At 43.5% G+C, this 26,399-nt stretch overlaps 1 protein-coding gene across 6 annotated transcripts in view; it reads right to left on the bottom strand.

The window, feature by feature from the left end:
• Window positions 1–8,176: 8,176 nt before the first annotated feature.
• Window positions 8,177–26,399, bottom strand: part of SLIT3 (slit guidance ligand 3) — a 513,498-nt gene continuing 495,275 nt past the window's right edge. For 3 of the 6 annotated variants that reach the window (XM_040573726.1, XM_040573725.1, XM_040573727.1), the window contains 4 exons: window positions 17,138–17,292; window positions 14,769–15,054; window positions 12,352–12,560; window positions 8,177–11,584 (listed from right to left, as the gene is read on the bottom strand). In XM_040573726.1, coding sequence (XP_040429660.1) covers window positions 11,346–11,584; window positions 12,352–12,560; window positions 14,769–15,054; window positions 17,138–17,292 — 889 coding nt within the window. In that variant the 3' untranslated portion in view covers window positions 8,177–11,345. Of the gene's footprint in view, window positions 11,585–12,325; window positions 12,561–14,768; window positions 15,055–17,137; window positions 17,293–26,399 lie in introns of all 6 variants that reach the window. The other 3 variants (XM_040573730.1, XM_040573729.1, XM_040573731.1) reach the window with 2 other exon arrangements.

The following is a 26,399-nucleotide window of genomic DNA, read 5'->3' as shown; positions in this document are numbered from 1 at the left end:
TCACACTGCTATCAAGATAAAAGAACAAGCTCCCTGGATTCATCACACCCGGGTTAAGAAGGCACAGAAGCCACCCTGGACAATTAAGCAAACAGGACCGCTCTGACTATCGCTCAAGAAACAGAATGATTAATGTTTTATTTGTAGTATGGGGCTTAGGGGTTGCCAGGGCATGGGAGGGAAATTTACATTTTAATAACACAGAGGGAATGGTGAATGCCTTAAATCTATCCTCTTGCTGGACATGCACAGCCCTTCCCAGAGGGAATATGGAATCTCCCTTTTTCGGAGTTCCAGTGTCCTATGCAAATTGGAGTTGGCCATATGACAATCTAAAAAATTCTACTCTGCCTACCGGGGAAAGCCTGCTCTGGAGGGTGGGGGAATCCTGCCCTCCAGGACAGCAACTAAGCAAACTTCCAAATGGGGAGACCCTTTGTTGGGGCTTCTCATCCCCCTTACCAGCTAGAGGAACCCCGGTGCCATCTTACACTTGCGGAAACAATAGCATTCACTCTCTTAAATTTGAGTTACAGGAACTGGGGAAAACAATATTTATACAAAGGAAGAATGACACTGCCCCAAGAGTGGGACACTTTAAATTAAGTGCTCTTAATGGAGCAACCATATGCAGCAAGGATACCCAGTCAAACTCTTCAGGATGTCCGGCACCAATCATGGCAGGACTACTACTCAATTACTCCTATAGTTGTGTACCGGATGGATTATGGTGGTTATGTGGGGATGGCCATGCCAGAAAATCCTTGCCAGACCACTGGGATGGGACCTGTACCTTGGGGTATGTTATTCCTCAGAGCATAGTGTTTAATCAGACAAGGCCACCAGCAGGATTATTAAGGACATTGTGGAAAAGGACTAAACGACGCCTTCCAACCCACTAGTCGATAGGCCAACGGGTTATCACAGCTTTGTGCGTTGGCTCATTCCGTCTCCGGGAGTGAGTGTATTAGAAAAGGCATTAGTAAATATTTCTGCCACATTGGAGAAAAAAGACAATTTTACCATAGACGCACTGAGAGCATTACAGGTTGAAGTGAGCTCTCTAAGTACTGTAGTACTGCAAAATCAAATGGCATTAGACTTGCTGATGGCCAAAGAAGCCATTAGACTTGCATTAGACTTGCTGATGGCCAAAGAAGGCAGAGTGTGCACTGTAATCAAAGTTGCTGCTCATACATAAAACAAGACAAAAGAATCGAGACAGACCTTGAGAAAGTTTGGGGACAATCAAAACACTTCCATCTAGCATCGATGGATGATACCATGTGGGGTTTTACAGAAATTTGGGATAAGCTTACCAGGTAGTTACCTAATTTTAGGATCAAGCAGCTTTCCCTCGCTTGCATTGCTATGTTATTTCTTGGGATTTTTATATTCTGTATTTTATGCTGTTTCCTTTTCCTATGTCATCAAACCGGGTGTAGCTACAAGGAATGGAAGAAGCACAGGCTGAGGCAAAGGATAGAAGAAGGGAAGTATTTTCTAGATAGAAACGGGATAATCTGTCAAGGAGCTGCTAGATTAAAAAGAAAAGGGGGAATTGAGAGAAAGAAAGACTAATTGATGTCCTTGTAATGAGGGGCCCAGAACTGAACACAGCACTCGAGGTGCAGCCTCACCAGAGCAGAGCACAGGGGAACCATCACCTCCCTGCTCCTGCTGGCCGCACTACTCCTGATGCAAGCCAGGATGCCACTGGCCTAAGAAGCCTCCCACGTGGGGAGGGCACGGGGGTGTGCTTTATTAGTAAATAAAGATGGGAGCTCAAAAATGTTGTGCTGTCTTTTCCTGAGAGGGGCTGGAAGTGCACACACAACTTTAGGATGTTGTTCCACTTGTTTGCTGGGGCCTGGACCCCAAAAGCTCCTGCTCATCATGAGGAAGGTTTTGTGCCAAGGCTGCCACTGCGTGCCCCGCTGCCAGCAGTGGACCTGGCTAGGACTTGCCTGCTGCTCACAACTTAAAAGTTTTACATCAAAAACTCGGAGCATGCATCCATTTCCTCCTTGTGTGATAGAATGCCACACAGTTACATCAGTTACTCAGATCTAAGATGGCTCTAAGAGCTGTGGTCCAGAAGGAGGATTTGGCTATCGGCTCCTTCTTGAAAGCTGAAGTTTCCCCATCAATGTGCCTGGAGCTGCACCAGCAGAACCGTTCGCTGAAGCAACCCTTGGCAAAACGATCTGAGACTAGATCAGCTTCCTGGACAAGAGCTGTGCTCGCTGTTACTGTGTGGCAACAGGAACTACCACCTCCTCATCCTCTGCTCTCCACACATACCAAAAAACCCTTTTACCACCTTAGCTCAGTCCTGGTCACAAGAAACTTCTGCAGGGGAGGATTTTTTTTTTTTTTTTTTTTTTTACAGCCCTACTAAAGGAAGATTGCAGATATAGACCTGCCCTCAGTTCCTGCGCTAGGGCCAGGCAGAGCTTCGTTCCACATGCTGACCACCTCTTTGTGCACTATAAGGAAGCCCAGTTGCCTTGCTAAGGGTTCTGCGATCTGCTTTGAGCACCTGGTATTTTGTTAGGTCTCATCTAAAACATGTCATAGAAGGATATGTATCTCTCTATATGTATTTACACACACACACATATATACACACATATATATATGTGAAATGAAGCTAAAGTTCTCCTGTGGATACAATTGCCCATTTATCACGTTTCATTTCTCAAATGTCTGCATCTGAAAAAATTACTCAAGCCTTTTTAATGCTTACTTCTTGCTCTTTAGAGGAAGTTACAAATGTATAAACAAAGCTGCATACTTCGTGTCTTCCTGTAAATTGTATGTAATTGTGGAAAGTCCACTGGGGTGTTCTGGGGAAATTTTGATGTGGCTTCGTAGCTTTCCGTTGCGCTATAACTTGCAACTGAAACGTTAAACACAGACATTTACATATGTTAGGGAATACAAAAATTTAGCTGCTACCTGGAAGCAAATTGTGCCCTTTCAGAAATACACACTCTGATTGTAAGATACAGGCTTTAATTTCCTGCCTGTACCAGACCATGCAGTGTGGAATGTTTTGTGTAAAGTGATCTATGCAGTGTCTCACTGGCATCTCTGGAAGGGTTGGGAAAAACAGATCTGCAATGAGATTTTTCAGTACCTTAGTCCTGAGATATTTTTTTTTTCCAGGGCTTGCACTCTTGACTATGTTTCCTACATACCTTTTAACTTTAACAGAAATGATCTACTGTCTCTGGGATGTGTCAGTAATAAACATACACATACCACCTCGAACATCAAAAAAAGGAAAGTCTACAGACTGACAGATGCCCAATTCCTGCTGTCTTGTAACAGGCAGAAAACACCCAGAACCAGCCTTGTGCTGAGGAAATGAACATTTATAATTCTCTATTTCCAGCACTGCAGACTCAGTGATTGATTTCCTAGTTTTTGTCTCTGACTTCAAAGAAAAAAAAAAATTCTGCATAGGTTTCTGAGGAGCAAGTTCTGAATATATATGCATAGGAATATCATGGGTGACCACTTTAAGCTATTTTATGTAGCAAACCCTCTTAATTTGTTTTCCCGTGTAAAAAATAGGAATAAGTAAAGGGCTCTGTGATAATTAATAAACTGAGAGCTGTTCAATTAAAAACAAGATCAACAAATCTGAAAGTTTGGTTTAAGAATTGCTTCACAAGAACACAAAATACTTTGTCTAAACATCATCAACTGTGACAGGATATATGAAAAAACAAGCCAAGCTCCACTCGCAGCTATCTTTGTCTGTCTCAGAGTAGAGGTTTAGCTCAAACTGGAAGTTTAACACAGCCTGTGACAGGCTCCAAACATTTATTAATTTGCAAGTCAAATCGATCTGTAGGTTATGAGCACTTTTAGACTGGAGTTACCTGTACATTAGTCACTACATTGCCTTGACTAGCTCATAAGTAATAATAAATACATCTGAAAGTGAATTGATGGTCATCCGGAAATACAAGAAATATAGTTCTTGCATGTGTATATATAATATATGTGCATTTGTATAGCCAATTCCAAGTGTTTGTTGTTTACAACTATGCTAAAACATTATACAGTGCCCAGGTGGGATGAAACCACTTGAGAGGATTTTATATGAAAGACACCCGAAGTCAAGGACTTTTTTTTTTAAACAAGCATTACTTACATAGATGTTTCAGGGCTAGACAAAAATTGTTTCATCACTGTATTATATTAGAATCTCATTTTATCTTGCTATGACCAACTTGATACATCTGGATCTTTGTGACTTAAACCATATTTTGGCTTTTATCTCAGCACAGTAAAATATAAATTTAAATAAACAAAAACACCATCCCAGTAATTCAATGAGTGCTTTACCCAGAATAAACTATGACAGTTTAAGAGATCGGTGTGATTAAGGAAGCTTAAGCTCCTCATAGGTACCGCCTGTTGTGCATGCTCTTATCTCACGGTAAGCGAAAGCACGATAGCATCTCGCATGCTTCAAAGTCCCAATGCAAATTACTTTGTGGTATGTGGTTCCTGTAACCTGGCTCTGCATGCAAAGTATCTGAGGCAGGGCTAAGTAATTTGCCTGCCATTAATGGCACTTCCCAGTGGAGGACCATGGTTTCGGTTGCTTGTCACCTAACAAAATTTCAGGTTTCTTAAGTTTCATGTCTATTATCTGCTTTGTGATATTTCTTCCAAGTTTTTAAGTTCAGATCAGTTTCCAAGGATGAATCTAGGGAAGAACAGACCTGCTCTGGACTAGCACCTCCTGGCATTTTGCCAGGGTGATTGAATATGTACCTAAATTCTGCCTTTGCCTGTCTTTGGAGAAATTCCTCTGTCTAGCTAGGCCAGGATCAGCAGGCTCTGGGTCTCTACACTGGAGACAAGGCGGTGGCAAAGGCTGAGGGTGCCAAGTGCAGGAGCAGGGTGGGGATGGCAGCACACGGCCTTGGGTGGCATGCTGGTGCAGGCTCCCCTGTCCTACACAGTGGCGTAGGTGAGGGGAGCTGCCTGGGTCAATGCTGCTGAAAAACTGTGAGGACCACTGAAAATGTAATGGCCTGATTCTCCCTGAGTTTTGAGCTTTCCCCTGAACACAAAAGCCATTGATCTTGTGGGACTCATATAACCCTCTTTCCTCCCTTCCACGTGTCTCAGCCATAGGATTTGTACTCTTCCTCCCCACATAAATGTGCATTTGTAAAGGATTATTCTTAGGGAAAAGGAGTGGTCCTTGTGCCATGGGGACAAGTCAGAAACAGTAGGATAAGGCGGTGTCATCCACAGACCTACCCTGAGGATCACTTTACTTTGAAAGCAGAAAAGCCCTGAGAAAGGAAAAGGTCAAGAGATCATGTAGGAACAAGATGCGAAGCTATGCAAATCTTGCAGCAACGTCTGTTCCCCCTGCCCGTGAGATTATGGGATGTCCCTATCTGCAATGGTGTACGTTAAACTTCCCCATACTACTAAATACTGCTTGTACAGCGTGTGTGCTCAGCTCCTAGCCTGAGGAGTTACTCACCGCCTGCAGGGCCCTCTGAGGGCTGGAGGTGCTCAGAGGAACAGCTGGGCTTTCTTGCACAGAAAACAGGTAGCACTTGTGCTGCTGCTGGCTCAGAGTACAACACTGCTGGGTAAGAAACTCTACAGACACACAGCAGTTATGTCTAAACATGTGTGAGTAAACTACATAAGAATTAGGGTAGAAATAGCAGAATTAGTTGGTATTCCATAAGGTGCTAGCACATAAATAAGCGTGGTACCTTCAACAGCAGCAGCCTTGGTGACACTGCCGTCATGACATGGTCCAGAGGCCCCTGCGGTGCGCAGGCAGCAGCCAGCACAGGAAGCCATCCATCCATCCTGCTGTAGGAGCGATGGTGCCAGGCGAGCACTGTGGGAAGCCACTGGACATCCCGGGTCCCACACATGCCCTTCCAGGGCTGGCAGGTCATGCTGCACTGCTGGTTCCTTCCAGTTCCCGGGATGAAACTGCAATCTCCTGGTCACAGTGACCGCAAGGCCTGTCGTAGTCAGTGGGAACTGTGGGTGCTTCTTCTTCATGGGACCAATATGAACAACACTAGCCAGCTCATGGCACAGGATCAATGCCTATTTTATTATTTAAACAATTTACATTACATTAAAACAATAATCGTTGTTAAAACGATTTAACAAAACCAGATCAGGTGCTGAGCCCCACTTCTTGCCTGTTGTCCCAGCCCGGACAGAACGGGCCGTGCTGGGCACCGCTGCCATGGCCTTGGCCTCCCAGCAGTCGGCTCTGCTCCCTGCAGCTGGGCTGGGCCAGGCTGGGCACAGTGGCCCTGCAGCGCCCATGTTTGAAGTAGGCACACAGACCTACAAATGAGGAAATGAACAGCCACAAGCCCCTCAGCAGGGTGCAGGGAAACACACAGAGCCACCTAAGTGGGGTGCTCCTGGGCTACTACTTGCCTGCAGGCCCGCGGCCTACCCAGGGACCCCAGCAGGGCCCCATGCTCCAGTGGTCCCAGGGCATTAGAGCCAGGCCCCAGCACGGGGCAGAGATGTGTGGAGGTGGTGTGAGGTGAATCAGGGCTAGGGCTTGGCTCACAAAGCTGAAGCGTGCACCGTAAGGCCTGAAGGCCTCTACCAATGGCTGGCAGTACAGTCTCTTGGCACCCCTCCAGTTTCAAGGGTGGGGCCCAAGTGCTGTTTTGGAACATCTTGTTTTCAGGTTCTCTTCAGTTGCACTCAAAAGCTATATGGCGTGTTCTGGAAAAGCACTCTGGCTTGGCTAACACACGCAATGATACTGGACTTGCAAGTCACTTCATCCAGTTTAACATCTTAGTTGGCCTTAAGCCAACGGGATTTCTCAAGACCACCCTAAGCTTAGCAAAACCTAGCCAATTCCTGCTGCCTAGCCCACAAAGTAAGAGGCTGTCTTGCAGAAGCCTCATAGCCTTATGCAGATAATTGGGAGCTAACTTGAAAAATTACAGACCAGAAGCCATAGGACCCACAGAGACTAATGCAAAAGCCGCAGCAAAACACCCTACAAGCAGGAACACAATCTGACTAGTCCCTGCCAAGTAAACAAACAAGCAACAACAAAAAACAAGGATAAAGGAAGATAAGATAAACTTTCTCTCTGCATTATTTGCCACAGACCAATAGATAAAAAGTGATACCTAGAGGCACTGCAAGCAGGAGCATTCTGTCCTTAGGCCACAGTTGCCTGCATGCTGTATGAGGAACCTGCACACCACAAAGCCATGAGCAACCCCAAATAATTATGGCGTAAACCAGTTACTTCAGCCAGTACCTGGACGTTTTTGAATAGTCCCAGCTAGCTTTTTTAGTAGGCTCAGCTAGGTTTGCTTTAGGTGAAAATGCTACCATCTGCTACAATTACATAATAACCTTCACAGTTCAGGCTTAATGATACTCATTAAGCTGGAGTGTTTTTACTGGCTGAATGCTGTCACCAGTTTTTCATGGAGTGGCAAAGACAACCATAAATGCTGTAGTTTGAAGCATAATTGGCAATATGCAAGTGTTAAGTAGGGATACAGGCCAGGGAAGGCTGAGTGCTGGGTGGGAGATTCATTTTATTCTATCCTGAGGTTGGAATGTAATGAACAGAAGTGGTCTGTTACATCTGGGGCACTAATAATAGTCAGCTACAGAAAATGTAGCAGCAAATTGGAATTTAAGTATGTCAGGACATCACAAGATCCTGTCATCCTCTGTGGCTGAGTGACTTCCTTTTCCTCAGTCAGACCTCCCGTGACCCTGAATTCCCAATATTTCTCCATTTATTCTATCATTAGTTAATGAGTGCACTTTTGCTGCAGGCCTTTTTTTAAAAGAGTTTTTAAAAAGCAGCAAAGAAAAGCATTTCATTGAAGAAAATGCCTAGGGTCAAAAACTATGTGGCTTTATTCATCTGTGCATGTAAGACTACTAAAGAATTAAGTTTGGATGCCATCAAAGTACATTACCCCTGTTAAGAGTGTGTTTGAGTTAACTGCAGCCATTCTCAGACAGGAGCTGCCCCAGATGAACTTGTGTTGTCCCCCAGCACTTTCTCTGAGCTACTGCACTGGTGCTAAACTCAGATACTGTAAATGATTACTCAACACCTTAAATACACGTAGAGAGAAATAATCTGCATCACAACGTAAGGTATGTTACAATCTTCCATAACCCAACAATTTATTTAAACTTATATCACAACGAGAATCTATTAATAAAATACATCAGTTCACACCAGTCTGCATTGCCATTTTTTAAGGGTTAGCATCTTTCTTCACTTTATATTAAAACTTTATAGAGGTAAAAACTACTGCATTGTACCCACAGTAGTTGAAATCTATTGTAACATTAGGCAGGTTACAGAGAAGCTTTCAGAGCTAATTACACTTTAGTTAACCTCACATTTTTTTGGCACATCTGAATGCTTTTTATTTTCTTCTTAACGTAAAATAATTCTATAGCAAGTCATAGAATCGTTGACATAAAGCATCCACTATCCAATGGCAAGTGCTGCCTAAAGCATACAAAAATTGCATCATTTGGTTACAAAATAGATATTATTTCTTTGTCCCAGCACTTAGCATTGAAATACCAGGACAGAAAGGGTCCAGGAACAAGGCCAGCCTTGCCGAGTTGTTGCTGGTCACTTTGCTGCAAGGCCTTGGTTAAATAAATCCCAGAGTGATCTGTTAACGAGATGTTGATGGCTTTGCCTTGCCAGTCAAGGTTATTCCTTTTAAAGCACCTCAAGCAGGTGTGAGGCCACAAGTAAACGTTACTTCCTTCTCGTGCATGTTGCTGCTCAAGGGACAAAGGGAATGCGATTTGGTTAGTGTTCAAGAGGGGCAGCATTTCTGCAGGCCTTGGCAGTTCAGTGGCCATGAGTTGGGCAGTAGAGCACCGGGCTTGTAAGTTGGTGCTTACTCTGGATTTCTTCTGCCTGGCGTAACAGCAGCTGCTTCTTTAGGAATTAAAATGCATTAAGCAGGAATGAAACGTTAATTGTAGTGGTGTGCAGGCACATCTTTGTGCAGGTGCCTACAGTTACTTGCATGAATTTTTAATCTGTGGGTTTGGGTGATTTTTGTTGTACACACAAACTCCAGCTGCTCTGAGATTCTGATGCTATATTCAAAATAAAAAGAAGTCCATAGCATTTGCAACCAGGGTTAGTTTTCCCCTGGCTCTTGAACTCTCCTGTTTCAATCAGATTTCAGCACTAACTAGAGATTGGTTTTTCTTTCACCGATTGCGGGCTCCACGTACTGATACTTATTTTGAGAGAAGGCTGTGCTATTGATTATGTCCCTTCTACTCAAGTTGCTCTGGTAGTAGCAAAGAATATGAATGAACTGCTGCAGTTAAGGAGAGATTTAAGTAATAGAAGAACAACAAGCATGTTGGAGCTTTTTTTGGTTGTGCAATGGCTACATGACCACTTTTCTTTAGCGGGAAAAAAGTACAAATGAGGATCATTTGTACTTTTTATGGCAGGATTCCAGTCTGTGGATCTTTCTGAAGCCTCATTCAAACAAAATGTATGCATTTACTTGATTCAGCTTTCCTACTTGTCCTGTGCTGGAGCCCGTGATCTCTTTGGTGAGACCAGTGAGCATTCCCGAAGGGGGCTTTTGGCTGCTAGAAATAATATCTGATTTCATTAATCTCTCTTGGAGAAATTGAAGAAAGGACTGTAGTACTTATTATACGTGGAAATGAAGGAAATTACACTGATAATGGAACAGTATTGATAGGGATGTTTAAAATTTATAGTAAGAGAACTTCAAGGTATTTGTGTTACTCTTTGCACATATTACTGACCCTGAAACACAGCCCTGCCAAAAACCTTCAAAAAATCAAACTCACTCCCAAAGAGTCAATTTTTGTCTCACGTTCACAGTGAGAATTTATCCCTGCAATGACTTCTGCTTCCTATTCAGCATTTGTTCTGAACACACCTAAAGGTAATGGGAGCCCTTTGGGAGAAACAAGTGCAGGATATAAAATAGTGCAGATGGAAAAGCTTTGGCTGAATTGGTCAGTCTGCACCAAATGTGAGAACGGAAAGGGATGTAGCTGTAAATGTCTCTCCCTGTGCAGAGAAGAGAGTGCTGCTAAGATCAGCAAATATTGGCTGAATACCTTCTCATGGCTATAGTGCAACTTCTGCTCGTTAAAAAAGCTGTGGAAAGGCAGCCAACTGCTTGGCACCTGTGTTGATGAACAGGCAGCAACAGCCCAGCTTACATCCATGGCTGAAGTGACAGCGAGGGCAAAAGCCATTACGTTGCAGGGGCATTCTGGCACCTGCAATATTTTCATGCTCTTTATGACCTTTGCAAGTTAAAGTGTCAAGGCGTGACAAATTATGTAGCAGTGCATTCCTTATATTTCATATACAAAAAAAAGGGCTCAAGGCCAGGAGCAAGAAGGCACAAACCTGGGAAATAACATAGCTTAGGAGTTAACACAAAACTACTATGTCATTTATTAGGCATTACTTAGCACTTATTTCACATTTTGCCCCCAAATTCCCAAAGCAACATATATTTCCCCACTTTCTTTCTCTTTGTCCCCATCTTTTGGATAAAGCTGCCTGTGCTCTATAGATACAATTGTTGAAGAATATATTGTGAACACAGATAAATACAACATACACAGCAAAATGTATTACAGTATTACAATAGTCAAATAATGTAGTTAGCCTTAAGCTACGGCAGTGCCTATGTGCTATAGGGAACCAGTTCAAGAATATCGAGCGGAGCCACTGTACAGGAACAAAACAGCATCGGCAGTGTTAGGCAGAGCAAGGGACCAAGGGGGAGGCTTTTTCAGGGTGCCTGGGTAGGCGAAATGGCTGTCACTTAAGGGGATCCACTTTCTTACAAGACCCAACCCAGAACCTTAGAGATTTCTTCAGCCCATATCAATGCCGTGGCAGGTCCTTGGAACACCTTTACATTTGTCCATTGTGCATACATATAAAGTCCCCCCCCCACATTTCTCCTGTTAGGCTATGTTTTCTTTATATATAGTTTTTTAAAATTTTAACTTTTTATTTTTTTTTCTTACAACCATTAAAAAAGTTTCATGGTAAAAATAACTCACTATATGATACATATACCCAAAGTGGTGTGATACTTTATATAATAAAAGATGAAAATAGTCACTTTCCATAATAAAAATAAGTTCTATTTTTTGTTTATTTTACAATATACTTAATAATTCTTTTTCTTCTTCTTCTTCACTCTGAAAGTAAATAGGTCCCATTTTGATAGCGCTTCTGAGCTGATTAAAGTGGCAAGAGACTGAAGAAGGGCTTATGAGCATTTTGAGCAGCCGCATTCCACATGTCTCTCCAGTTCTTCTGTGAAGGTGGAGCCATCCACGCACTGGAAGAAGTATTTCCGCCGTTTGCTTCGGAGGGGAACGCAGCACTGCCCATTGCTGCAGCTGCCACGGCATTCCATGCGGGGTACTTTGGAGGCAGTGACGCACGACGTGTAGCCCTGCTGCTTACGGACTACTTCTCGAATTATCTCTCCTTGGCAGAGATTCTCTGATAAGACAACAGAGATGTCAAGGAAAAATGTGTAACTATTTTGCCAGATATTCCCCGCACATCAGCAAGCAGCCCTGCGCACGTAATGATACTCAAGGCAAACAGATGCTAGGAGCAGGACTAATCTTTTACTGCTTTGTACCTGCTATCAAACAGAGCTTGCGTTACACAAATGTGCAATATCCGGCACAAGGCAGAGGCCACGCGGGCCTGCTGGCTTTGATCAGCAGTTCTGGAAATGCCTTAATGAATGCTGAGTGTTGAATCCTGCAACATTCCTGCAAAATATGAATTAGTTTTACATCTGCTTCTCAGGATCAAAGGTCAGCCTGCTCTGCATGACATCAGCAATCTGGGATACCTGAAAACGTGTGTGCTGTTGTGCAGGTACTTAGTCACAGCCAGATACATTCGGGTGAGACTGTACATTATAATTTGGAAAGTCTGATTTGTTCACAGAAAAGGCACAGCCTAAATAGCAATAATACAAACCAGCTCCTTCCTTCTGTACAGGAAGATACGAGGGCAGAAGGGATGAAGTTAGAACTCACTGAGTTCCACTGAACCTTTGCAGGTCAGGGCAGAAGGGGTGAGCCCCAGCCCTAGAAGGAAAGTGCAGCGTGATCTGTGGGATGCCCCATGAAACCTGCCCAGCTGCATCAGAGGGAGGAAGCTGGGAATCTTTACAGGGGAGAGAGGTGAAAACAAAGATGTAAACCAGAAATACAGCAGACCAACCTCCTGGTCCCTGTGGCCAAGCATACCTCTGTCACAATGTTCTCCACTATAGTTAGGGTCGCATTCGCAGTAGGGTTCCCCGTGCTCAGAAATTTTACATTGCCCATGGTTGCATTTCAAAATCCTGCAGGGGTTTGAGGAATTGTTCTTCTTGTCACAGTACATGCCTGTGTAGCCCTCCATGCACTTACAGGTGTAAGCAACATTGGCCACCATGCACTTACCATGCAGACACCTGGAGAAAGAGAAGTATTTAGAGCTGGCCTGTGCTAGATGTGGAAGTTCCTTCTCCCAGGGATATTTAATTTTGGATTTTGGCATTTCTGCCCATTTAATACCAGGACAGGGATCCAAGAAACAGCAGTTGTGTCAAACACAGTGAAGGAATTGTGAGTTTTCAGTGAATACTGGATAATATTCAGAGAATGGAATTTGTGATCCTAAGTGATCTCTTGGAAAACATCAGGCTCCTCTGTGAGCATGGGCCAATACTTGGCATCCACACAAGACAGCTCAGGTTTACAGGATCACCACGTGGAACAACGTGCCAACAATCAAGCTGCATGCCCAGGCTTCCTTAGCAGGATTACTCTACAAATATTATCAGGTGATGAAAAACAGTGCGATAAATAAAGGCCCTCATGGAAAAGCTAAGCACAGACTTAATCAGGCAGTTCTAGCTGAAGGGCTCCCTGGCTCATGGGATTTGCAATGAGCTGTGGTATATCTGAGCAGTACCACAGGGAGGGGTGCTGATTCTCAGCAGGCTCTTTGACACCATCCCCACTTCTGGGAGAAGGACAGACTTGGAACAGGCTGAGGACAGGAAGAAGGAAACACCATCCATTTAAGGGAAAACTGCTCAGGGCTTATAAGCCATCAGGTCCTACTGGACATTAACCAACGCTTGTCTTTTATTTATTTTGTTCTTGGTCCTTTAAAATTCTCTCCTGTTTATGTTGAACCCTTGTACCTTTCATTTTTAATCTTTGCAGCTAGAAAGCACAAATAGTAAAAGCTACATCAGGTCGACAGTAAAAGCAAAAGCAGGTCAAGACATGCAAAATACTGGAATAAAGGGGGTCACGGTCTGTGAAGCAGTGTTTTCTGCCCCACTAACTAAAGATGTGCTTGGAAACTAACTCGTGTTACCATCAGCTACCTGTTCCTTACGGCTGCATTACCTCACTGAGATGAATCTGTGAATGTTGGAGCAGACATCTGTCAGTGGGGTAACGTACTGCCCTGGACACAAAGGGCTTGTCTCTAAGGAGACAACTCCAAAGGTGACTTAATGAAAGGTAGGACAGTAAGACTGTATTACAAATATGCACAGCTACTTTCTTTAGCAAGGGGGCTACATTCATTATTGCATAACCCTCCTTGGATCACAGGAGAAGCGATTTCTTATCGTGTAAACATCTGGAACTCCCTCATTTTTCTCTGTCCAACCAGAACTGCTTCACGTTGAGGTTGGCAGTTCAAGGAATTATTTGGGTCTCTGAGTGTTTCTTTATTTGGGTGTTCATACCTTTGGTCTGTAATCTGTCAGGTGCTTCTCAACACCTTCCAGGGTTCAGTGCTTTGCAGAATTAGACCCAGAAGCAAGTTTAAAATGGTACTTCTGAAAGTTAAATTTGTTCCCTCACTGACCAGAGAGATTATTTATTACGTCAATTTACCTGTCGAAAGTATGTGCTTGTGAAAAGCCCCTTCCAAAGATAGTGCAACCAAAGTAGCATCTAAAACCAAAGTACTTCCATCTGCTTATGAAACAGCACTGAACTATGCAGACTGCTGGTCTGGGACTGTTTCCTTGCGTACTTGCCATAAGCAAGCTATTCATCCAGCGTTTCTGATGGAGATGTGGTTATTGAGCCTTTGAACTATGAATGCTTTATATTCCCTTTGCATGTGACTCCATGCTATCCTTTAAACTTGCGCTTTAGAGGGAGTTTCAGAGTGCAATATTAAAGTCAGCTATTTGAGAAATTTAAAACTGTTCACACTGGACTGCATAGTGGTCTTCAGGGAGTTAATCTGAATACTGTGTCCAGTGTTGTTACAAGCGTTTCACTAAAATGTGTACCTCCATCTCATAGCTAGCTCTCCTCTGGATAAATGCGCACACCCCCTACCTCAGAGGTAATACACAGCTATTAACAGAAGCTTTCCTATTTTAATGTGTAAAGTATACACCCTCTGAAAGTATAACCAGCAGTATTAACTCCTCCAGGAGCAAGAGGCCATTCAGAGAGTGAACAGCATCAAAACAAGAAATGTAAATTGAAAGTTGCCATGGATGCTGATTCACAACTATCAATAATATATGTAGGAACCCAGCACCTCCAAAAATAGTCACGCGTGTTTTTACAAGATGAGATGTGAAATATGCATTAGGTGTAAAGCTTCTGCCTTTCCATCAGCATTCATTCAAGCTTACTTGTGGTTAAGACACGGATCTCCAATTTCCTGGTCGCACAGGGGGCCTGTCCAGCCTGGGTGACATTCACAAATCACACTTGTTTTCTCTAGGGACCGGCAAATGCCATGCTTGCAGATGTTACAGGATTTGCAGCCAGGAAGGACTCCTAGTGACTGCTGCGGTAAATCCTTGAAATCCTGCAGCTCATTATTGATGCGGACATCATGAATACATCCATGGAAACCATTTGGTGTCTTATCTGCACCCTGGCGCAGTGAAGATAATCCAGTAGAGGTCGGGATCCCTTGAGATAAAAAAGAAAAAAAATGGACAACTTGCTCACAGTTACAATGATAAGTTATAATAGCTAACATTTCTTTTGCCACAGCCCCTTGTAATCTTTAAAGAATTGATTTGCATGGGACCTTTGGAGGTAGCACAGCTGTACTGTCATCATTCTGGAAATGCAGAGGAAGAAAAATAAAATCACTTGCCCACCTTATGTAAGAAGTATATTACAAAAAGAGGGAAAAAAAAAAGCCTAGATTTTTGGGTAACAGACACGTGTTCATGTCCTTAGATAATGCTCATTCTGCCTATAGTTCAATAGAAATTATCCTTCAGAAAGATTTAAGAGTGTTTTTACTTGCCAGGAAGTAGCTACTGCCTTTGTGGTACAGCAAGACGGTTACCCTTACTCAATCATCAAGTTAAGGCAAGGAGTGAAAACCATCAAAACTAGCATAGGAGAAATCTAGAGACAGAGAACAGCACCTCAGGAGGCCAGGCCACATCTTTGGGGTGAGTACTTCTGTCTTGCTCAAGCTCTTGGAAATGTTCACAAGCTCAGATGGCCAGCAGATTCTTTTGCATGTCATGTCTGCTTGAGCTGCTTTCACAGGCAAGTGTGCAACTGTATACTGCCTCCATATGTTATCCATAAGTAACTCCACTGTTGAAGTCTTAAAACCAAAACAGCATTTTTGGTTTAAGTGTGCTTTAGGAGGAAGGTTGCTAGACCAGGTGGAGAGGTGGGCCAGATTCTGGGCACATGAAGCCTCAGATCTGTTTTAAAGGTTAGTGTAAGTGTAGTTTAGCAACAATTGCTCTGGGGGCAATTTAATGACTTAAATTAAATGGTCTGAAGTGGAAGGGCAGCTGGCATTCGTAGCAATGCAGGATGCAGAGAGGTGGCACATGCAGAAGAGTGGGGGTTTAAAAAGACTCGAGAAGAATTGTAACGGGCAATAAAAATGTCTCATCTGAGCCCCACGACTTCTGGTATCAAATAAAGTCCTTCATTTCAAGTCTTAGATTTGTCCTTAGTAGGTAGTTTGTCCTTTTGATTAATAATAACCAATTAATATTGATCCACAATGCTCATCCATTAACAAAACTTTTTCCACAAGATTAATTCCTATGTTCCCTGTGTATAATTTGCCACAGGGTTGGTATCTTTTTTTTTGCTGAGTTAGAAGGACAAATTGTCATGGCCTCACCAGCAGATTATCATCGATGCACAGTGCTCTTTAATAGCCTGTGACATTCTTAACAGAAGCCAGTTATAAAAATTCCACTCTGTACAAAGCAAGATTAGCCACTTTTCTCATTTACGAGGGCAATATTCAGGGTTCTTTTAGAAAAGGGTTATTAAAAGGACTTGTTTATGAAAGACTTGACCAGCTCCAAATGGTCAAGTGGTTTCTACTATTGGCTTTGTTGATCTGGTTAGAAAAAAGCTTACAGAATAGACTTTCTGAGTCTATTTTTGCGCTGCTGAGTTTTGTGTTTAGAATAGGCTGTCTAGAGAAAAAACAAAACAACACAACACAAGAACTCCATATCACATAAATGGAGAGATTTCAACATTCAGTCCAGAATGGAATTGGCGGGGGTCTGGCAAAAACAAAATCAATCAGGCAGAGCACAGACTTCATCCTGTCTTTCATTTCCAGACACCTAATCAGTGGGATACTCATTATTCTGGGCATCTGCTCCCTGCCCCACTTGGCTCCTTCCTCCCCAGAAATTCCCCTGAATGTAAAAAAAATTATTAAAAGAAGTTTAGTCAATTCCAAAATCTTTCAAGCATTGTTCTGGCTTCAGTTTCCAATGAGAAAACTATTAGCCAACAAGTGTTTAGTCAGCTGGTGTGCTACTACTGTTTGGAGGATTTAATCTTTTTTTTTCCCCCCAACTTTTAAACCTCTATAAAATTTCCAGAAGAAATATACCTCATTTATAGTATATTTAAACCTACTGACAATTGATTTGCTTTTCTGCAGTGACTGTTTGAAATACTTCCATTTTTTAAAAAAAGAATCTCCATGGTTTTTGTTTTTAAAGATTATAAACAACATCTCAAAGTCCAGAGCAACTCACTGTACCTCCAATGTAGAGGGGTGTATTGAGGCTGACAGAAGACTGTTTCTGGAGTTTTCCTAGACTCTTGGGAGTCCCCTTGTCCACCACCAAGTTCAGAGTTTGATTCAGCATCACGAGTTCCACACTATGAAATTGCCCATCATTTACTGTTTCCACACTAAAAATAAAAGAAAGAGAGAAATGGATGATGTTAACAATGAACTGCCTGTGCTTCTGTGACATCCTATCTCCTTATGTTACGGCTTGCAAAGTATAACTCCTATTCCATGCTCCTTTATGGCCACTGTGTTCCCAACATTTCTTCCAGCATGAGCTTCCAAGGTACAAATTTAAACATCACTGGTGCCTGACTTGAGGAGACAGTACCTATAGATATGTAACACTGGAAAGAATAGCTCCTCACTGCAATTGAGGGTTGTATCTGTCCATGAAACTGATTAAAAGCTTGTGCTTACGCACATGTTCAACTTGCTTTGCAGTCTGCCAGTTAATCCTCACAACTGTTCCACAAAGTCAGAATAGTAACTATTGTAGTTGTGTTTCCAAAGGCATAAGAACAGAGATTTAGCCACATGATCTACTGGCTTTGGTGACAAAGCTAATGAAAACATCCCGTTTTCTGCTCTTAGATTGCTACTCCTGTGTCACTCTGCTTGGTGCCCATGTTGCAAGCCCAATCACTTAAAAGATTTAGTTTTGTATGGTTAGTTTAAACTCAATTTTTTTTTTCACAGAGCCTGTGAGAGATGGCAGTGTAGGGCAAGAGACAGCAGGGGCTTCTGAAACCAGTGTTTCCTTATGAAGCCAAAGTGTCTTGTAACTAAAATCTCAGGCAGAAGGACAGGATCAGTTACTTAAAGCCAGAGAAGGAATTCAGGACTTTTGGGCTTGTAAAGGACTGGGATGCTTTGTTCAATACAATACAGTCCTACCTGAATGCAAGGAAAACTGACAAATTGCTCCTGCTCTTTGAGAAACATTTAGGTGTAGACTGAGGCTTGAGAATAAGCAGGAAATCTGGGGCAGGGGGGAGGCAGGGACCAGGCAGTCATCTGAGCAGGCAAGATATTAAAGGTACTGCGTGTTTATTGCTCAGGTATTTTGAACACTGATTTTTAAATGCATTAGGTTTGCAATGAGTCAGGTAACTCAACAGCTGTTTGCTAGTCTGTGCCACAAACAATCCTCATCTTCCGTTCAGTCTCACAGAAGTTAACAGGTGCAGTGGTACAATTCAGTTTGTATTGCTCTATCTTTTTTTATTTTCTGGGCAGCTTCAGCTCTAAAGCATGCTAAAATTCTCTGAAACAACTTGATAGCTTCATTGTACTCCTAAAAACAGGGTGAGAGGTTGTGATTACCTGCTCGAGTAAAAGAGGGTTTCAAATTAAGCTGGTAGTTACAGAAGCAATGCGACTTTTCCACTGCTCTACATGTGATTAAATGGTTCAGCCTCTGTTTCACACACACACAAACACTAGTGCATAAAGAGACTATAACAGCAGTAGTGGTTACAGCAGAAATTAAATTATGAGCTATGTAAACTGCCCACATGCACAGTGTTGCCAACCGGCCTTATGCTTGGCCTGTGAGCCTCTTGCCCAGACTCCCCCTGGCAGCTCACTTGCTGGTTCTGTCGCCTAAGGATGGAGACACAACACACCAGCTGTAGGATTTAGACATCCTGAGACACTGCTGAGCTGACAGCCAGGGTTTGGGATTGCGACATAAGTGGTAAATACCATTTCAAAATGTAAAAGGTAGGTTTAAAGGATGGGTTTTGCTCATTCAAATGGCCCATATGCTCTGCATCCTCCCTCAGTAAGTTACAAGTTCAAAGGTCAGATTCCTTTCAGGTATTTTGTAAACCTGCAATGCAGATGTCGAGGTCTGAGAGCTATTTAGCCAGATTTTCTTTACTATCACTGGAAAATAACAGGCACACTTAGGAGTAACTCATCTCTAAAGAGGAATCACCTTTTAGATGGACCCACCTCTCAAACTACGTGACATGCTGCCCATGTGTAGTACCCGGTCCTGCCTAACCGATACATTAAGGAGCTGTGGCATGGAAATATGCTCTCAACTTCAGAAACAAATTAAATGGCTTGGAAATTACCAGAATTATTTTTTTTTCCCCTGGAATAAATTTAATTTTGCAGTGTTTCTTACAGGGGACCTAACATAACCAATTATACGTAAGTAACATCAGGCAGAAGGTCAGCAGTGCGGCATTTCTGAGGACCTGCTTGTTTGAGAAGAGAGCACTGCTGTTTCAGAACTGGAGTAACATCCCATGACAGTGCTGGGGTCTTCACAGGTTTTGGGGATGAATCACAAACATATGCCATTAAAAGTTTACATATTATTACACAGATTACAAAATGACAGCAGTATATATGAGCATCTTTACTGACTGGGTTTACATAAACTTAAGGTAAGTTAGTTCTGCCACAAAATGGCTAGCGGGGAGCTCTGCTGACTGAGCTGCCTGTCTGTGACCCACACGAAATCGCCTGGGCCACAGCTGCTGTCCATCCTCAGACTTGTGAGAGCATCCTGGAGAGGCAGGGCTCAAGAACCTGGAGCTCATAATACTGATCTAAGTACTTTTTAGGGGTGAAAAAAAAAAAGGCTAGACATTGTACAAAAATCCAGCTGCGGTTGATCCAGTAGACAGTCTGGCTCACAATACAGTTATATCAGGACTAATGCAAGGGCAGTGAATTGCATGGGCAGAGATAAGAAACAAGGACTTACACAAGATTTATTGCCCAAGGTTGCATACACTTCAGAAAAACAAGCCTGAGTTTGCCTGTACTGGGGCCCACACCTCTAGCAGACTACTTTATGGATTGACAACTCTAATAAGTTCGAAAACAGCTGGTCCAAGCTTGCTGTTTAGATATTCTTGAATTCTGCTAAGTATCTGCCACATTACGAGAAACAGCTGTGTAAAAGCAATGTACCAACTGGATGATCCCGATGTACTCCCCACATATCTAACTGCTGTGTTGCAATGCTTAATTCATATGTAGAAAGTACTTAGACTTTCAGCTGAAAGGTGCTAGACAAACGGAAATGCACATTTGTAATGGTTAGTCTATGCAGAAGTGCCAATGAAAGGAAAAAGAATAGCCAAAACCCATTGGCTCTGACAGCTGAGCACTGAGGAGGTGGGATGGATGGCTGCACAACAGAGAACCCTTCCCTGGTGGGATTAATATCCAAAGCTAGCACACAAAACTACACTGTTATCTGAGGAAGGCCAAGCTATGGCTATTTGTCAGAGAACAACATTATCACATCTGGCAGCGCTGGCTCTTCCCTGGGCCAGGATTTCACAGGCATTAATCACCTACTCCTCCACAGCGTGTGCTTTTTCTAGATTATGCAGGAGAGCCTTGACTAAGAGGCAAACAAAAGTCTGTGTGTCCTGGCAATGGAAGCAGCCACCCCATGCGGTGCTCGTGCCTGTCAGCATACCCAGGCCTGGTATTTTCACTGGAAAGGGAGTGAGGTGTCCCCATCTGTGCGTATATGTGGATGAAAATTACTCAGTTCCGACTTTTTCACTTTTTAACTCTAAATAAAAATAGTCTGTGCCTGGACCGTGAGAAACTGTGCAACTTACCGCCATCATTCAACACTGCAATTTTGTAAAGCTGATGAAGTCAAAACAGGCAAAGCACTGGTTTGCTTTTTGCAAAGATGCTAACACATGATAGAAAAGCTGGATGTGGACAGCCAGGATGGTAGAAAATCCCACCAGGGGATATTTGTGTTAAAACACATCTCTGTTGCTGACAGAAAGATGTTATGAAGTCTTTGGATTTTGAGAGAGACAGAGACAACACTGGGGGAGAAACCAGTGGTGAGGAAAATGCTATGAGAACTCTCCTCAGAGCCTCTTATATAGCTGGGCCTTTAGGAGACTGAGCAATCGTCTGAGACAGTTGGAGACAGTGGCTTGGCTGGAGATGAAGGGAAGAAAGCCACAGACGCTGAACAGTGCATCACGACGCAACTCCCAGCACAGACTTGCTGTGCTCGGCCTTTTTTTTTTTTTCAAGGGGCCTCTTCCTGACCCAGCTCTCTGCAAGGGTTTTATTAAAATCTTAATTGAATTCTTACTGGGGATCAGGTGGGCTCGGGGCACGCACCCTGTGGTACGTAAATCCCCGCCCCGGAGCCCGCCATTTGCTGAGCTTCCTCAGCCCTCGCGGTGCCGGGGGCTGCGCGCTCCCGGGCCCGCCGGCTCGGGGCCGGCAGCGGGTGGCGAGCACGGGGCTGCGGAGGGGACACGGGGGGGAGAAACAGGCCGGGGCTTTGCCGAGCCCCGCGGCGAGGACTAAACCGGCGGCCAGGGCGGCCCGCGACCGCCAGAGGGAGCCGCGGTACCGCGCAACGGGCCCAGGGCCCGGGCTGGGGCGGCCGCGCTGAGGGGCTCGCGCTGAGGCGGCCGGGGCTGAGGGGGCCGTCGCTGCTTCCCCTCTCCCCCGAAGTCGTCCCTCACAGCTTCAGTCACAGCTCAGCACCGCACTCACACCGGGTACCGAGTCGGAGGAACTTTCACAGGCTGATACATACTGCAGCTTAACCTTGGCTCCCTGCTCAGAGTGTATTTACTGAGATCTCGCAACATCACATACCTGGCAGCTGACTTGATGTTACCCAACTCCTTCCCTTTTGCAAGGGTTTTTGTGCTTTATGATTAAATTAAAATGTCTGAGCAAAGCAAGGGAGAGGGGAAAGGGCCCACAGGAAGAACGCCAAACAACTGCTAGACTTGAGCCAGCTGCTTTTTTTGGGGGCACTAACAAACCAAGTCCTAGCTTTTGAGATTTTCCAAGCTATTAAAGACGACAGTCATGAATTTCTAGCCGACTTCCAACTGCAGCATTCTGGGCCACCACTACTGGATATTAGTTTATAATACATTATAATACATTACTGTTGAAAAAAGGAAGGGATTACATTTTAAGTGTAAGCATTTGAAGGGTCAGCAAGGATTTCCAGTAATTTAACAATGAAACTTGCTAAAAAATAATAAAATAAAATAAATAAATAAATAATATTAAAAAAGGAACCAAATGACTAGTTCTATGTACAATGAAAAGATTTTTCAGGACCCAGGAATTGCTTCTCTTACCGCAGTAAAGTCTGGTGAGGGGCCCATCTTGTCACATTTTCTAGACCATACTCCCAGTTTTTACAGGACTTCACTCAAGTCTTGTTACAAAACTGACAGTGAGAAACCATTTCAGTTCCCTTCCAAACGTGACCGCTTCCAGTGCCTTAAAATACCTACCTTGAGGATAAACAATTAACATGCAGCCAAATGCTGAGGGCTGGCGGGCAGACTTCCCTGATCAGTGGTGCATAGAGCAGATGCTGGTCGAAGCTGGCTGCCCCCGGAGCTGACATGCGGCAGCCATGTCCCGCCATGTCCCACCGCCCAGGCTGACCCCCAGCACCCCAAACCTCTCTCTTCTTTGGCATTCTCCTCTCATAACCCTGGTCATGTCTTGTACAATCCCTTGTGCTGCTTTTGTTAAGGTTATCCTAACCTTTTGTTACCCTCACTAACTGACACTGGCCATGACATCTGATTGGATTTGGCCAAAAGAAGAGGAAAATACTGACAGGATCAGCTTGTTACTCCTTGACAAAAGCACCACAGAAGCAGCAACAGTATACTCAGGAATGGGTTTCAGTGTTACTACAATCTTTGAGCAACAAATAGCATTTCTTCACATTGCAGTGAAGTCCGCATATTGAATTAATATGAAAATCGTGCCTTTTATTACCCATCATTGCTGAACCTCATATGAGAAAGTCCTGGAAACTATCACTTTCAACTGCTTATTGATCCTGATGGCTTAACTCATAAGGCTATAGAAATAACAGCTTTTCCTGTTACAGGCTCAGGCTGTATGCTGTGATGTCCTGTTCAGATCTGTGTAGCCTGTTACTTTCTCTGAGGACCCCTGATTTCTTCTTTTCCTCATGGGCACCGAATCACCTGGTTCAGCTGCTGTCCCACAGCATTTCAGATATGTGGTCAGGTATAGATAAGCACTATGCAGGTGCCTGTGCCTAGTCACTGGAGGGAAGCAAACACTTCCAAAAACCTCTGAAAATGGATTCAGATGGTCTAAATCCTGTACTGAGAAAAGAATCAGTGAGAAAGAGCACACGAGAAAGCTAGACACATGGACCTCTGTGAAATTTCAACCACCTGGATATTGCTTTTAGTTTTTGTTATCTGGGTAAGATTCCTGCAAATGGTCGACAACTAAAGCAATCCAAATGAGCAATGCAGCTAAACTGAGCATGCAGGGAGAGCACGGCTTCCAAAACTCACGAGAACACCTCTGGGTCCAGCACCTCCTGCTCCCTCTGTGCCCAGGCACGAAGCTTGGAGCTGCCCTTGTGGGGAGGGGGGGCACTAGAGAGGGGTATATAAAAGAGCCGTTAACATTTTATATTGCTGGGAGCTGGCCTCATTTGTCAGAGCAATTCCAGCAAGATGAGCAAAAGGACCCATCATAAGGGCACTGCAAACACAGGCCATGGACATGGCCTCCACCAGGGCTTAGACTCTGGAATATGAAGAAATGAAGGGAAAAGGATGTGTATTAAACAAAAATCCCCAAGGAATGTATGAAAGACCTGACTTCCACTCTCATTTTTGATCTCTTACTCTTCTTCCTCTTGTATTTTCTTTCCCCTCTACTCCAGCCTCAAGCACACACAGATGTTATAAACACTGACTCCCCTTGCTCTAACACACGTGGGAGATTTAGAGCTGAGCCACTGTAAATAAGCTAGTGAACAGAAATGCATTGAAGGATTAAAGCATTCAATTTTAACTTGTAAAATTTGGGCTTTGGGGTTAGGTTTTTTCACTGACATGTAATATGCCTTTAGTGTAGGCAGCAGGAAGCAGCAGGGCAGAGAAGTCAAAAACAAAAATAGCTTTAACTATCACAGCAAACCATGTCACTGCGGAAATGCATAACCATCAATTATGCAAATGAGGACATCAATTCATTAGCTACAGTCCCAGATTTTCCTGACCTCAGTCTTAATGGGGACATGCCTCATTTGAAGCACATAACAAAGCAAACACAAAGAAGGTATGTGACTGGGGACACTGAACTTACAGAGTCTTTGAAAGCATTCAGAGTAGAAGGGAATAACCAGAAATACCCGTCCAAAAGAGCTTAATGAGCATACAACACATAGGAAGAGCAGGCACTAGAGAAGAGGTACTAAAATCAAGAAACACAAGGTAGAGCTGCAGGGAAATGCAGTGAGATGTTAGCGATTTGGGAGTTGCAAAACTTCTTCATGTATCAGTGGCGATGATTTTTTACCTTTTCAAGCTATGGTTACCTCCTGCCCTTAGTTCCAGTTGTAATCAGTCCTCGGCCTAAAACAGATTTAAACTCCATGGCAACAAAGGCAAAATCATAACTGGAGTAGTGTTTGTGCTACTTTTACAATAACACATCACTTCAAGCACTATCATCTTCAGAAGCCAAATAAAAACCACATGTTGAGGAAAAAAAGCATGAAAAATGCTAATGAAACACAAGACTAGGGAAATAAGAGGTGAAAAAGATGTATTAAAGTACTCAAGTTCACTTTCAGCTTAAAATACACTCTCTTGTTATGTTCAGTCCTGTTTTACATGACTTGCGTGGTAGGTCTCCTAGGCTGAGCGCACTCAATGTTAAGATTTTTCTTCCTTGCTACCTGCATTTTCATTTGCTTGGTTTTTATACCTTTTCTCTTACTACTCTGTAGACCACCCAAATAAGCCATCTTTCTCTTCTTGGTGTTTACAGCCCTTAAACACTGGCAGCTGATTACCGTATCTCCCTTAATGATCGTTTGGCAGGGCTATGCATATCTAATTCCCAGTCATAATTCAATTCCTGCAGCACCCCTGCCAACTGTGAAAGTTATTGTATTACAGACCTTCTAACGGAAAAGCAAGGACCTTTTTTATACCCCTGCAACATGCAATTAACACAATCCTGACCCCTTTCTGTAGATTATTCATAAAAGGGGCAGATTCATGGCCAGTGTAAACACTCACTGTTTGCAGTAAATTCTCACAGTGCCCCTGATATGGACAAAAGGGCTGACACATCCCTCCAGTCCTTCTGCTGGGGAGCTGAAGCCTGTGCCAGTCCCCTGCAGTATCACTATGTCCCTGCAGAGCTGAATACTTCATTCTGCTAACCAAGAATTTGTTAAACGCAAGCGTAATAGCAATAAAAATAGCCTGAGCTCTTCAAGTCTGAGGCCCTCCTGAATGAGGGGTCACAGTACTGATGCTTTCTCATCTGACTTCACCAGAAGTTTGCACATCATGGCACACAGTGTACTGCAGTGCAATGAGCTATTGTTTCATGATATATTCACTGTAACATGCAATATATAAAATAACAAATCCAGTAAATACAGAGTGTAAAAATGATCACATACAGATTCTGCAATGCTAGTGGGACTCATTAAACCATATACCCTTCCAATAAATAAATAAATAAATAAAAAGACTGCAGACAGCACAGAGGAGGGCAGGTGCTAGCACAGCAGCAGGGCCAGTCACAGCACCGAGTGCTACATCCTCTGCAGCGAGAGCCATCACTGCACATTTATGGTTGTGGCACACGCCAGGATGTGCTGCAGCACAGCTCCAGCTGCTCTGCCAGGACTCGGAACAAAACAGGGTGCTTGGGGTTGCTCCTTAGAGCCAGGAGCACACACTAGTGAAAACAGCTCTTATGTTCGGCTGGGTATCAAGTGTCAGTTTCTGATGAGGAAAGCCATCAAGTGTCTTCACAAAGTCAGTTTGTCAGAAAGGACACTTTACACCATCTATCCTCTTTTTAGCTCTGGAAAATATCTAAGTACCTGTCATTTAACATCAGGGAACAGGGCTGATACAGAATACAGGTAAAAATGTGCTTCAAATTTGAATTATAATCTTTTTTTTTTCTTTAAAAAACAAAACAAAACCTGCAATTGGAGGCTAAGCCCCAAGTAAAAAAAATCTGTGTCTATTCAGAAACTTGACATGTGCTCAGGAAATGAAATTGTTACCACCTTATCTGTGGCAGTGTACCTACAGTTGTATGCCTCTCCTTCCACAAAACCAAAATGTATTGCTATCCGACAACCAAAATAGCAGTTGCCTTACCTACCTTTTCTAGCAGCATTGGAGCATGCTGGCAAATGCAGAGCTGT

This window comes from Cygnus olor, chromosome 14, assembly GCF_009769625.2.
Source record: "Cygnus olor isolate bCygOlo1 chromosome 14, bCygOlo1.pri.v2, whole genome shotgun sequence".
Lineage (NCBI taxonomy): Eukaryota > Metazoa > Chordata > Aves > Anseriformes > Anatidae > Cygnus > Cygnus olor.
This window is presented reverse-complemented; position numbering and strand designations above follow the sequence as displayed.